General features: G+C 72.1%; 1 protein-coding gene across 1 annotated transcript; it reads right to left on the bottom strand.

Moving 5' to 3' along the window:
- Positions 1 to 8855: 8855 nt before the first annotated feature.
- Positions 8856 to 10099, bottom strand: ZBTB42 (zinc finger and BTB domain containing 42). Its single transcript, XM_051829830.2, has one exon. The coding sequence runs from the start codon at positions 10029 to 10031 to the stop codon at positions 8856 to 8858; it is 1176 nt and encodes a 391-aa protein (XP_051685790.2). The 5' UTR covers positions 10032 to 10099.
- Between the last annotated feature and the right edge of the window lie 3995 nt (positions 10100 to 14094).

Here is a 14094-nt window from a genome sequence, read left to right as displayed (position 1 = left end):
CCCAGAGAGGCGGCCGCACCCGGGGATGGCCAGGGAAGGCGAGGGCAAGGGCCCAAGGTCCAGACAGTGCTGCCCGGTGCTGCGTCGCCTGGGGGGACGGGCCAGGGCGGCCTCACGCCTACGGGAGCGGAGGAGTCCGTGTCCCCCGGCCTGAGCCACTCTGAGGCCCCCTGCAGCTCAGAGCCCGGCCCCGCCCCTCCAGACGGAGCCTGGGGCTGGAGGACGTCCTTCCGGCTCCGCCCCCCCATCGCTGCTGCGCAGGACTGGGCCCAGCGGGGCTGGCTGTGGGGCGGTGGGCAGAGGAGACGTCCAGGCTGGCACTGTCCTCGGACACTCTGTGCGGTGTGTGAGGTGGCACGGAAGAGAGAGCTGCAGAGCGAGGGGTGGCCCTCAGGGGAGCCCCGCGTGGCCTGGTCCTGCTTGGCGTGGCCATGCCGTGTTGTCAGCCGGCGGGGGGCCGGCGGGAGGTGGCAGCCCCGGCCTTGCCCACCCCCCGCCCCTGTGCCCGCAGCCCCCTCCACAGCCTGGGCTCCCGACGGGCCGAGACTCACGCACATGCTCACCGTGAATGTCGACCCGCCGTTGGCTGCGCCGAGCTCAGCTGGGTCCCTCCCACAGCCTTCCCTGCCAGGGGCCGTGGACGTGAGGGTCCCAGAGGCTGGGCTTCAGGGCCTCCCAGTGGCTGTCCGGAAGGGCTCCCGGGCTCCCCATCCTGCTGTGTGCCGGCCCCTGCCTGCGTCCTGCACCTCGGTCCAGCCCCTGGCAGGACAGGATGCTGGGGGCTGTCCCCACCCCAGGACCACAGCCCTGCCCGCTGCGCCATCAGGCCCCGGGGAACGGACCCTAGCGTCTGCCCAGCGGCACGGCCGCCTGCAGGGACAGCAAGTCCAGCGCTGCCCTGATGCAGGGACATCCCCCGTGTCCACAGCACAGTGGGTGGCTGTGGTGGGAGTCGCCATAGCTGGCCACGGACACCGGGTCTCCACGTGGCCGAGGACCCCGCCTTGCCCTGCCCTTGCCTGCACAGGCGCTGGCTGGGGGCCGTCTTCAGCGCTCTCTAGAATGTGGGAATCCAGACGGAATCCTGCAGGGCCACGGGTCTCCGTTGCTCTGCTAATTTCCTGGGTGCTGGATCCTGTCCCGGCTGCTCCACTTCCGATCCAGCTCCCTGCTGATGCGCCTGGGAGAGCATCGGAGGACGGCCCAGGTGCTCGGGCCTTGCACCCACGTGGGAGACCTGGGTGGAGCTCCTGACATTGGCCTGGCCCAGCCTTGGCTGTTGCGGCCATTTGGGGAGTGAACCAGCAGATGGAGGACCTCTCTCTCCCTCTCTCTCTGTAAATCTGCCTTTCAAATATATATATATATATATATATATCACAAGTGTAACTGCTGGTTTACTCCCCAGATGGTTGCAACGGCCGGAGCTGGGCTGATGCAGAGCCAGGAGCCAGGAGCCAGCACTGCAGACGGCGGCTTCCCCCACTGCACCACAGCACCGACCCCAAATAAGTCACAAAACTCCCTGGGCCTGGGCCTGTAGGGCCACCAGAACCCACGCATCCCGCAGCACCGGCCCTACAGTCTGTCGGGCGGAGGAGGGACAGGACCACTGGCTGGGCGGCCTCGGGCCATGTGGCAGGAGGCAGGGGTCTCGTGTGGCCAAGGCTGCCCCGCCTCCTCCCCGCCAGCCCCCATCCTCGGGCGGCGTCCTTCGGCCCTGCCTCCCTGGGGAGGGGGCGGCCTGAGGGGGCCCCGGCAGCTGCGGAGGCCGGGAGGGCACTGTCGGGAGAAGCCGGCACCTGCCTTGGAGGATGAGCAGAGATGGGCACCTGCCAGTGCCGCGTCATCCCGAGGCGCAGGAGGCGGGGAGAGGCCTCCTCCCACCCCCTCTGACCTGGGGGCTCTGCAGGGCCTGGAGCCGATGCCAGCCGTCTCTCTCAGTGCCCACACCGATTCCGCTGGTGGTGGGGGGGCCTTGACAGCGAGGCCAGCCCTGGGGGACCCCGTGCTCCTGACCACATCAGGGAGGACCCCATGTCTGAAGAAGGCTCTCGGGTCCTGGGGGTCAGGACTTCCGCGCCATGGAGAGGGCACACATGGACCCCGCCGGCCAAGGGCTCATGGGGCGGCCAGGAGCGAGGCCCAGACCCCGGCAGGACCACCCCACACCTGCTGGACAATACCAGCGGCTGCAGACCCTGTGGCCTGGCCTGCGCCTCCCCGGCCCGGGTGCACAGGGCCCTGCCCGCCCCTCCCAGGAGCCCCAGGGCCGGCCCCTGCCCCCGACAGTGGCCTGGACGGCGAGGGACTCCTCAGCCTACCTAGCAAGGAAAGGGGTTCGCACCCGCGATCAGGTGGGCCCAGGACTCAGCCAGTGGTGGGCGGGGCAGTGTGGGGCCGGCCCCCCAGGAGCCAGCGCAGGGGGTGGAGCCGCCCAGCCTCTCCCCAGGCCGCCCCCAGGCCCAGCTCCCAGACTCCAGGACTGGACCAGAGCCCCGCCTGCGGACTGTGGCCAGCTCGTGCTGCTCCTCCTGCCGCGGGCGCCCGCTGTGGTGCTGGGGCCGTGGCGGCGTCCTGGGCCGCAGGGTGACCGGGGCGCCGGCCGCTGCCCGAAGTGCACGACCCTGCCGGCTCCCGCGCGGCGCTGGCGGAGGAGGGAGGGGGCCGCTGGACGCAGCGAGGGCTCCTGGGGCACCGTCCGGTGGGGCGCAGGCCTGGTCACAGACCTGTCAACTGTCACAGGCGACGGGTCCCGCACCGCGCCGGCCCAAGCTCCCCCTCGCGGCCGCCCCAGAAGCAGGGGGCCTCTGGGGGTCTCCGGAGGACACGGGGGGCCACGGGGATCAGCAGCGGCCCGCAGGGTGAGGCCGCCTGGACTTCCCGACAAGGGCCCCACCCTGCCAGGCCGGCCCCAGCGCACAGCAGCGGCTCCCACTCTCTCCACGCGCACAGACGTGGGCGCCGGCCCGCGCGTGACGGGACTGCGGGACCGCGGGCGGCCCCAGGCAGGCCCGCCCCAGCACGCGGAACCTCGCTTCCCCGCCGCCCTCGCTTCCGGGGGCGACGCCCGGCGCGACACCGCTCGCGGCGCAACCGGGAGAACAGAGTGCGCGTGCGCGGCGGCGGTGCGCACGCGCGGCGGCGGCCAGCGGCGCACGCGGTTTCCGGTGTCTCGGGGCGGGCTCGGCCGCCTCGGTCTCTGGCCCCTCGGGGCCCGCTCGGGGGTCTCCCCGGTGGCGGGAAGGGACGGGGGTCATGGTGGAGAACGATGAGGGGCCCGGGCCCAGCCCGCAGTCCCGGCCGGCGCAGGGCCGGGAGGAGAAGCAGGGGCCCGGGGGTCGGGCGGGGTCCTCCGGACCCCCGACCCGAGCGCGGGGCCGCAGCGGCGAGAACCAGGCGTGCGGGCGCCGCCGGGGTCCAGGCCGCCGCCCCTGTGGCTGCTGGAGTGTCCCGGGGAGCCGCGGTCCAGCCGGGAGCCCCCGAAAAGAAGCGGCGGCAGACGAGGGTCCGAGGACTGGGCGGGGGAGGGCGCTGGCCGCGCGGCCCCTGCCGCTGGCTGGTGGCCTGCAGAGCCCCGGGCGGTGGCAGCGGCCCCGCGGCGTCTGCTGGGCACCGCATCCCGGGCTCGCGGGCACTGAGGGAGCAGCAGCCGCAGCGCGGGGAGGCGGGCGTCTCACCTGAGCCGGGGCCCGGTTGGTGCGGGGCTCGGCGCAGGTCTGCAGAAACGCTAGAAAAAGCTTGGCCGTGACCCGGCGCAGCGGGCAGCGGGCAGCCGCTGGCGGCCGCCCCGCCCGAGGCTGACGGTGGGCGGGGGGGGGGGGGTGGAGGCCGGTCAGCTGGCCACTGGGGCGTTGTGCAGACCCGGGCGGGCCCTGTGCAGGACCCGCAGGCTCAGCAGTTAACCTGTGGTGGTGCACGCAGGTGGTGCACGCCCGGCGCGGCCGGAACCTTGTGCGCTGCTGCACGCGTGCGCGTGTATCCAAAGTGACAGCGTCGGCTTGGTGGGGTCCGTGCTCCGTGCAGCGCACCGCCAACGCCTGTGATGAGGGCGCTCGAAAGCCTCCCCCGCTCCCTAGGAAAATCGCTGGGCACGGTCACCCTGCAGGTGCCTTGGAGTGAGAGGACCGGGACACTGGTCCTCGCTTCCTCTGTGGGAGCCGGGGGCGGGCACGCGGCTAAAAATAGACAGATGAGCGCGCAGCAGTGGTCCCCTGCAGGCGGTTTCAGTCTTTTAATGAGGATTAACACGACAGGGAGCACGGGGTTGGCCGGGCTGGGGAGCCTCGCTGGCCGGCGCGGACCAGGGGCACGGAAGAGACGGGAGACGTTTGACGGCCCCTGGCCGCTCCGTCCCTCACCCTTCAGCTGGGCCCCCAAGCAACATCCGGAAGTGAACAGGAAAATGCACGTTTGTGGGGGGGGTCTCCCTGTGAGCACGGCCCTGCCGTCAGGCATGCTGCTCTCTGGGGGTGGCCCCACGCGTCTGTCCACGCAGAGCCCCTTTGACTTCTTGGCGCGGGCGCTCGGGCGTCCCTGGGGTCTGGCTGGGGTGAGCGTGCTCTGAGCACAGATTTTGCGCCTGTGCGGGCCTCCATGTACAGGATGTGTTCCCGGGACTGCCGGCTCCAGGTGCCGGCGTGCCAGGGTCCCATGCCTCACCGGGGCAGCGCATCTGAGCTGGCAGCGCCATGTCCCCCCAGGGCGCGGAAACTGCCCCATGTGGTCTCTGGCGTGAGAGTAACGGGTTTATGTGAGGCGGCGGTCTCCCATGGGGTCTGGTGTCCCCACGAGAGGGGACCCGGCTACACGGTGCCCTTGTGGCACTCCGCCCTCAGAGCCGGGGAGCGGCCTTGCCATTCCTGTGGTGCTGAGGCAACGCCCCCCATCCTCCCACGTGGCTTGCAGGTGGTGTGTGACGCACACTCCTCAAAGGCACAAGTTAACTGGAAGCCTTGACAACTGGCCGTGCCTGTGCAACGTGGCCGTCCAGAGGCGCCGGGCCGGCCACCTCCCTCCCTGGTCAGCGCCCTGCGGTTTCCGCCCCCATTCTCTGTCCTTGCTCCCGGGCGCCCGGTCGTGGGCAGGAGCTGCACGGAGACTCGGTCAGCCGGCGGCTGCCCCTCTGCAGTGGGGCCACTGTGCAGTGCCGAAGACGCAGCGTCCACCCGCCGGCCAGCGCGCGAGGCTCCCGGTCCTCTTTCCTGGGGAGACCCCGTCACGGCTCCTGTGTCCGCGTGTTTGTTCATGTGTTCGAGAGGCGGAGATCCCCAAGGTCACTCCCCGCGTGCCTCAACTGCTGGGGCCGGGCGTCTGCCATGTGGGCGGCAGGGGCCCCACACCGGAGCTCCCGCTGCTGCCTCCCAGGATCGGGGCGGGGCCACACGCAGGCCTCACGGGAGCCGGGCCGGTGCTGGGCGCAGGGCTCGTGGCCACCGGGCTGCCGGCTTTCCCTCGCTCCCCGTGCCGTCCCACCTTGCATTTGGTTTTTTGCCCTGAGTCCCCCCGTTCCCCCAAGGGCCCGGCCAGCAGCCTCGTAGTGACCAGGCTCACGGACTCACCTACGCCCCTCCTACCGCGTCCATCGGGCTGTGAGCTGCGTGGAACTTGACGGCAAAAGTGAGCAGAAACTCAAGAGTGGGTGAGCAGCCAAGGCTGTGCCACAGCACCGCCAGCCTGCGTCAGGCCACGCGGCACAAAGCCAGCATCCCGCATAAGCCACTGTTCAAGCCCCGGCTGCTCCACTTCCGGTCCAGCTCCCTGCTTGTGCACCCGGGAAAGCCTTGGGAGACGGACCCCTGCCGCCCGGGCGGGAGCTCCAGGCTCCCCGCCATTGCAGCCCTTTGGGGAGTGGGCCGGCAGATGGAAGGGCAATCTCCATCCCCCCTCCTCCCACGGCCCTGTCACTTGGCACCCCACGCTGGAGCACGTGGGCTCGGGTCCTGGCTCCGGCCCCCTGCCAGTGCAGCCCCTGGAGGCCGTGTCGATGGCCTGGGCCCAGCCCCAGCTGCCGTGGGCATTTGGGGAGTGAACCGGCGGATGCGAGACCTCTGTCTGTGTCATCTCTTGAATAAATTTTCAGAAAAACCTTCAGGGCAGGGGGCCTGGACCTGTTGCATGCCACCCACGGGTGGAGGAGGGAGGGAGGCGGGGCTGCCCGAGAGGGTGGAGAGACCAAACAGTGACCACAGAGGAGGTGCTGGACCAGGCCAGGGGGTAGCAGGAGTCGTGGGCGAGCACGATGAGGAGCGACTGTCCCTGGTGACCACCAGCTGGTACCGGCTGCACACCAGGAGTGGTGCCGGGGAGGGACTGGGGGCACCTGGAGCGAGAGGGGCGCCCCCGGGTGCCAGGAGCCCCATGGCAGGGAGGAGGAGAGCAAGACGGTGGTGTGTCAGGGACGGGGGGCATCGAGGTGATGGCGGCGGGGTGTCCACCGCCGTCCTGCCTGGACACTGCTGGGGGACAGCCAGGCCCAGAGTGCAGAGACGAGCGGAGGGCAGGCACGCACGAGGGGACCTCTGCCCACCATGTGCATAGCCGGGCTGCCCCCAGGACCGCAGGGCATGCTGGGCCATGTGTGTGAACACGCAGATGCCAGCTCCACGCCAGCTGCGGGCAGCGTCCTCGGCCCTTGGGGCGCCCACGGGTGAGCACGCCCAGCACTGTGCGCGGCCCCCCATCCACGCTGGAGCCCAGCCCCCAGGACCTGTGTTCACAGAAGCGGCCCCCAACCCATACGGCCGGGTCCTCATGGGAAGCAGGGCCCAGGGCTCGGGCAGGTGCAGAGGGCAGCCCTGAGCACCGTGTCTCAGGACACAGGCCAGCAAAGGGTGGGGCCCTCCTTCAGGGTCCAGCTTGGGGAGGGGGACCCTGTCTCCCATCCACCCACCGCCCTGAGGGCCACCTGTTCCACAGGCCTGGGGCCGGGCAGGGAGGGGATGCCGGGACCCACCTCACGCCTGCCTGGTGCCACTACTCCCGCCCAGTGCAGGCCAGCCCTGGGGGGACCAAGCTGGGCCAGGCGGCAGCAGTGACCACCACAGCCCCGAGAGCTGCCTTCTGGGCTCTTGTGGCTGGAGGGGTGGGCGCCATGTGCACTGCACGTGGTGGCAGGGCCACTTGTGGCTGGCTGGGCCCCTCCGCCCTCAGTGAGGCCGTGGAGTCGGAGGGGAGCTCCAAGGCTGTGAGGACCAGGCAGGCCGCGGAGGTCACCTGGGCGCCGAGGGACACCCGGCACCTGCCCCTGCCCTCTGTGCCACGTGCCAGGGCCTGCTTCCCTCCTTGCCGGGGCTTGGGGACTGCAGGGGGAGGCTGCGGCTGGGGAGCTGCGGGGTGCCTGGGGAGCAGCACTGGGGCCGGCCGAGCCAGGGCTGGGGGGTGCGTGGAGAGCAGCGCCCAGGCCAGCTGAGCCAGGTCAGCCTCCATGAAGATCAGCCAGGGGGTGGGGGTGGGGGTGGGGGTGGGGGTGGGGTGGGGTGGTGGCCGTGCTTCTGTGGGGATGGGCAGGGTGACGATGACGATGGTGTTGGCAGCACAGGGTCTGGATTGCTTGGTAAAGGAAGGATGGGGGGAGGGGGAGAGACCCCTCGGGGAAAGCCGGGGTCACTGTCACATCTGCCTGCTCTGCTGAGTGCTGGACACGCACACGCACACGCACACACACGCATGCACATGTACACACACGCACGCAGAGAAGCCCCCAGCAGTGCCGCTCGCCCCGCGGGCAGTCGGAGGCAGGGCCCCAGCCCCGCAGGCAGTCGGAGGCAGGGCCCCAGCCCCGTGGGCTGTGGCAGGTGCAGGCCCCTGAGTCCCCTGTGTCACAGCCCCACATTCTGCTCCAGACTGGGCACAGGGATGCATAAGGACATCAGGTGCCACCCAGGTGTGGCCGGACCCCCGCCACTGTGCCACTGCCAGTCTCAGGAGACGGCCCAGGCTGCGGGGGCTCACCCGGGGCTCTGCCGCCTGCACAGCCCGAGCAGCTGTGTCTGGTGAGCAGGCGGTGAGGCAGCTGACCCACAGCCAGGGCGCACTGCGGGGCTGGGCAGCGCGTCCACAGCGCCCCCACGGGGGGAGCGCTGGGCTCACACCGCTTCTGGTAAACAGGGAGCCGCTGACCCGGGACCAGGGCTCTGGAAATGCCCACAGGAGACCCCTGCGGGCCCCCAGACCCAGGACCACCATGACCCAGCCACAGCCTGGGACGCCCGCAGCTCCGCTCTTGAGGCAGGGGCTGCCGTTCCCTGTCCGCGGACGCTCAGAGCCACCCCGGACCTGGCACCGGGCAGAGCGGCAGCGGAATGCTGGGCCCCGGCCGATGCACAGCGCTGGGGGAGGCTGGGTCTGCACCCCCGTTCCCAGATTCCCACTTTTCTGTCACGGGCACTGCCCAGGCCGTGTCCCCCGCCCTGTGACACCCACCCCGGGCTGCTCGGCCTCCGGCCGGCTCTCCTGCTGGGTGGGTCTCTGCCGAAGCCACGCCTCCTGGGATTCCAGCTGTGCCGGATGGCCCCTGCTGGCACTGCCTGCGCCCCGCCCTAGGGGAAGGGGCTCTGCTGACACCCAGGGGAGCGGCCCCCTGGGGGAGGAACAGCAGCAGCCTTCCCCACCGGAAAGCCCATTGCCCAGCACTGGTCAGGCTCACCAGGGGGCCAGCAGGTGGTCAGACAGCCCCGGGACCGTGGCGGGGGCTCCGGCGCCAGGGTGGTCCTCAGAACTCGGCTGGAGGGCCGTGGCGGGGAGCTGCGCAGGGGGGTGGGAGGCGAGCTGGGAGGAAGGCAGGGGCAGCTGGCTTCACGGGGAGCCCCCCCCCGCCCCGGGGCCCTCCCCGCCCCGCCCTGCCCAGGGACGCCTCACGCCAGCAGGGACTTGAGCAGGCCGCTGTGGAACTTGCGCACGTGGCGGTACAGGTCCCCCGACTGCGTGAAACGGCGCTGGCACCAGCGGCAGGCGTGCGGCTTCTCGCGCGTGTGCACCACGGCGTGCCGGCTCAGGTTGTGCGAGTACTGGAAGCTCTTGCCGCACTGCACACACGTGTAGGGCTTCTCGCCCGAGTGCGTCCGCTCGTGCCGCTTCAGCGTGTAGGCACAGGAGAAGGTCTTGCTGCACAGCGGGCACGTGGGCGCCGCGCCGTCGGGCGAGAGCCGGGCGCGGGCGCCGTGCCGCTCCTGGAAGTGGGCGCCGAGGTGCAGCTGCAGCACCTGGGCGCCCGGGAGCAGCTTGCCGCACAGCGGGCAGAGGCACAGGTGCCCGCCCGGCGCCGGCTCCAGCTCCCGACTGTCAGCGCCACCAGCGGTGGGCGGCCCCTGGGCTGCCGGACCAGGTGGCCGCCGGGGGCTGGGGGGCTTCCCGGGGCTGCTGCTGTCCTGTTCAGGCCGCGAGGTGTGCTGGTCCTTCGCCGGTCCTGGCTGGGCCCCCGGCTGCCTCCGGCTGCCTCGGTCCCTCTGCAGGGCCCGCGGCGGGTGGGCTGCCTTCAGCGACAGGTCCAGCGCCCCATCGGCCGGCCAGGGAGGCGGCCCGGATGCTGGCGGGGGGAGGGAGGACTCGAGCCTGAGCCGCGGCGGCAGCGCAGCCTTCTGGGCGACCGGGCAGAGGTTGGCGGTCCAGGTGGGCTGAGGGCGTGGTGGTCGGCAAGACGGCTCCGCGCCTGGGCCGGACTCCCTCTGCCTGTCCCGCAGCCGGCCCCTGCACACCGAGACGACGTCGTGCATGTGCAGGTAGCTGGCGGCGGCCAGCACGTCCTGGACGGGCAGGCAGCGCAGGTCCAGGCGGCCCTCGTACATGAAGTCCAGCAGGCGGCCGAAGGCGGGCGCCGTGACGATGGCGCCGTCCAGCCGCACCGTGTCGCGGCCGCCCGCGGGCCGGTCGCGGTAGAAGAGGTGGAAGTAGACGCTGCACGCGGCCAGCACGGCGCGGTGCGCGGGGAAGCGCGCGTCGCCCACCAGCACGGTGCAGTCGCACAGGAAGCCCCGCTCGCGCTGCTGCCTCAGGCGGCCCAGCAGCCGCGCGCCGTGCCCCGGGAACTCCATCCCGCCCGCATCGCCCGCGCGCGCCCGCCCCGAGCAGGAGCGACTCGGCCGAGCGCAGCCGGCGCCCGCCCCGGCGCCCCGCGCTGCTCTCCCGCAGCCGCGCGCCGCCGCCCCGACGCCAGAGCCGCCGCCGCCGCGGCATTTATGGCAGCGCGACCGGGGAGCGGGGAGCGGAGCGGGCCGGGGGCGGGGCGGGCGGGCGGAGCCGGGAGCCGCCCCGCGCTCACCTCGCCGCCCGAGCGCCTCTCGGGCCGCCCCGCTGCGGCCCCGGTGCGCACCGAGCCGGGCGCGCTCCCACCGGGCCGGCCCCGCCCTGCAGGCAGCCAAACTCGGGGCCGCGGCTGGGGCTGGAGGGGGCGGGCCGGGGCGACTTCCCGGAGCGGGGGTGCTGGTGTGGGAGGGGGCTCCCGCTATACTTCCCACCCCGCCCCCGCGAGTCTGCGGAGGGGCCTGGGTCCAGGGCCGGGGGGCTCGGGTCCAGGGGGTTGGGAGGGACCCGCGGTGAGGGACCCTTCAGTGTCAGTCAGTGTGACTGACGCCTGCTTCCAAACACTCTGGGGTGCGCGCAGGAGACCCCCACTCTCCAGCTGACCTGACAGGGACAGTGATGGGGCTGGCAAAGACCCAGCCAGCCCGGGGAGGCTGGGAGGAGAGGAGGGTGGCTGGAGGGGCCGGGGTCGCCCCCTGAGGACCCGGTGTCCAGGGAGAGGGGACCGGCGCTGGGTGTTCTGGGAACCAGCAGGTGGAGGGCACCTGGACCCCTGCTCCGTGGCTCTCCAGCAACCCTGTGGGCCAGCAGCTGGTCTGGGACACTTTGCGGACAAGTCTAACTGGTGGGACCCCCACCCAGGACGCAGAGTGGGCAGGGCTAGGAGGGATGGCCCTGCCAGGTGTGTCACTGGGGTGTCTGCTGGGGGGAGCCCCCAGCCCCGCCCTCAGACTCCTGAGCAGAGGGGTTGCCAGTGGCCCTGGAGCCCAGGCCAGGGAGGGAGGGAGGTCTGTGGGAGGGAGCCACGTCGTCACACTAAACGTTTGTCCCTCGTGCGTCCGAAGCTCAAAGGCGGCTGAGGCCTGCGTGGTTGCTGCTAGCTGGCGCCTGCAGCTTGGAGCTCAGGTCACCGGCCCTTGCCCGGGGCCTCGGAGGGCAGCCCAGGGCCCCGGCCCAGCAGGCAGACTGAGTTCAGAGGCCTCGGTGCCCTCCAGCCCTGTGCCCCCGACCTTGGACACCGCTCAGGAGCAGGTGAGGGGCACATCTCGTCTCGGGAGCTTCTGTGAGAATGGCTGCATGGCTGGTCACTTTCTGGAAGGTTCTTCCCCCAGGCCCGCCCCGCCCCTCTGCTGTCGCCTCGGCCGCGGCAGTGCCCGAGCCAGGCGCCCGTTGCTGACCACCCTCTGGGGCTGCAGCCGGGCCAGCTCGAGGCGGGGGCTCTGTTGTCTCCCTCGTGTCCCTGGGCGGTCAGTGTGGAGTGAGCACTGCCCACGGCGCCCACTGCCCCCGATCCACCTCCTCCAGGGCAATCGTCACACCACCAGGTCTGCTGGCAGCCAGCACCTGCCCCCGCCCCGCAGGGTGGCTCGAGCCTTGGGGAGCTGACAGAGGTTGGGGGCAGGGAGCCGGGGTTGGACCTGGAAGGCTGGGCCCAGCGAGGGGTGGGCCAGGCGCAGGGGTACAACGGGACAGCGGCTCACCGGGCCTCTCCCGTGGGGTCTGGGTTCGAGTCCTCCCTCCCCTGCTGCCCCTGAGGAGGCCGCTCCAGGCAGCTCAGGGTTAGCCCCGGGAGCTGGCTGGCCCGTGGCCCCAGGATGCCCTCCAGGGCCTGCGTGGGGTGGCCAGAGGCCAGCCCAGAGCACAGCCGATGGCAGCCGTGGTGCATGCAGGGCCCTGCAGAAGCGGGTGGCCATCTGGCTGGAGCTGCCCTGAGGCCCCGCCCTGCAGCTGCTGCTGAGACCGTGGTGCCCGGTGGCCCTCGCCTTGCCCACGGCAGCTGCAGAAGGGGACAGGGCGGGCGGGCGCCCCCCGGGGCCTGGGGAGCAGTTTTTGTTGGAAACATCTGGCCTTGGGGCACCTCAGCAGGCCCAGCAGTGTGGCCAGGGGCTGGGAGAGGAGGCGCCTGGGCAGGCTCACACGGGGGCAGCCGGGGCACCTGTGGGAGCTGGAGCAGAGCCCAGGACAGAGTGGAGGCAGCTGGAGGGGCCAGACCCCACTGGCCGGGGCCCTCGGGCTCCCTGCCTCCTCCCGGGGGTGGGCATGAGGCACCCTTCCTGGCAGAGCAATGGGCAGGCTGGACGGTCCCAGAGGGGCCCCGGGGGACCACGGTGAGGTCGCGCCGCGTGGGTGAGGGACAGACATCACTACCTGACAGGAGCAGCACAGACCAGCTCCGCCTCACCTGGGGCCACACAGTCCAGCAGGACGGCTGTGCTGGGGGGGCTGGAGACACCTGCTGAGGAGCGGGGGGGGGGCTGAAGACACCTACTGAGGAGCGGGGGGGGGCCTGGAGATACCTGCTGAGGAGCCGGGGGGGGGCTGGAGACACCTACTGAGGAGCGGGGGGGGGGCTGAAGACACCTGCTGAGGAGCCGGGGGGGGGCTGAAGACACCTACTGAGGAGCCGGGGGGGGGCTGGAGACACCTGCTGAGGAGCCGGGGGGGGGGGGCTGAAGACACCTGCTGAGGAGCCGGGGGGGGGGGCCTGGAGACACCTGCTGAGGAGTCGGGGGGGGGTGGAGACACCTGCTGAGGAGCCGGGGGGGGGCTGGAGACACCTACTGAGGAGCCGGGGGGGGGGGCTGGAGACACCTACTGAGGAGCCGGGGGGGGGCCTGGAGACACCTGCTGAGGAGCCGGGGGGGGGGGCTGAAGACACCTGCAGAGGAGCTGGGGGGGGGCCTGGAGACACCTGCTGAGGAGTCGGGGGGGGGCCTGGAGACACCTGCTGAGGAGTCGGGGGGGGGCCTGGAGACACCTGCTGAGGAGTCGGGGGGGGTGGCCTGGAGACACCTGCTGAGGAGCCGGGGGGGGGGTGGAGACACCTGCTGAGGAGCCGGGGGGGCCTGGAGACACCTGCTGAGGAGCCGGGGGGGGGGGCTGAAGACACCTGCAGAGGAGCTGGGGGGGGGCCTGGAGACACCTGCTGAGGAGTCGGGGGGGGGCCTGGAGACACCTGCTGAGGAGTCGGGGGGGGGCCTGGAGACACCTGCTGAGGAGTCGGGGGGGGGGTGGCCTGGAGACACCTGCTGAGGAGTCGGGGGGGGGTGGAGACACCTACTGAGGAGCCGGGGGGGGGCCTGGAGACACCTGCAGAGGAGCTGGGGGGGGGCCTGGAGGCACCTGCTGAGGAGCCAGCGGCCCCAGAGGCCGTGCTGGGCCCGCCAGCCCTGCAGCTCTTCCTGGCTGCACCTGCCTCGGTGCACACCTCCCAGCCCAGAGCCGACCTCTGACCCTGAATGAAAAACAAAAAATGACACCCCCCCCCAACTCACCAATCAGCTCTGGGCCTCTGGGGAGGGGCGGGGCGGTGGAGAGAGGCAGGGCTGGGAGTCTGCCGGGGTAGGGGCTGGCTCTGCCCGCGCGCAGGGCTCCGGGAGGCCTCTGGCTCAGTGACCGTGGCCTGCGCCCCCGCAATGCAGCCCCGTGGGGAGGCCCGCTCGGGCGCCGCCAGCACAGCCTTCCCCTCGGTGTCCCCTGGGTGTCCGCGGCCGGCTCAGGGCCGGTCAGCCCCGCGCCCCCTTCCTTTCCCTTCCACACTGCCCGCACCGCCCCCAGCGGCCACGAGTGGGGCCTTTAGGACTGTCGGGGCTGCGCCCTCCTCCCCTGGCCCCCACCAGCGGACGCAGGTGTCCCCGAGACCCGCATCGGTCCTGGGCCTGTTCCAGTGGAGTCCGCCAGAGCGCGGCCGGGAAGCGCCCGGTGCCTTTACAAAGAGGGAAACTGAGGCCGGAGGATGCGGCCCCCGGCCCGGCTGCCGAGCGGAGGCTCCGTTAGCGGGCCCGGCCCTGCCCCAGGCCGCCCCGGCCCGCCGCGCTCCTGGCGCCCCGCCCTCGCCGTCGGCCGCGCGGCGGG

Source organism: Oryctolagus cuniculus, chromosome 20 (assembly GCF_964237555.1).
Source record: "Oryctolagus cuniculus chromosome 20, mOryCun1.1, whole genome shotgun sequence".
In the NCBI taxonomy this organism is placed as follows: domain Eukaryota; kingdom Metazoa; phylum Chordata; class Mammalia; order Lagomorpha; family Leporidae; genus Oryctolagus; species Oryctolagus cuniculus.
This window is presented reverse-complemented; position numbering and strand designations above follow the sequence as displayed.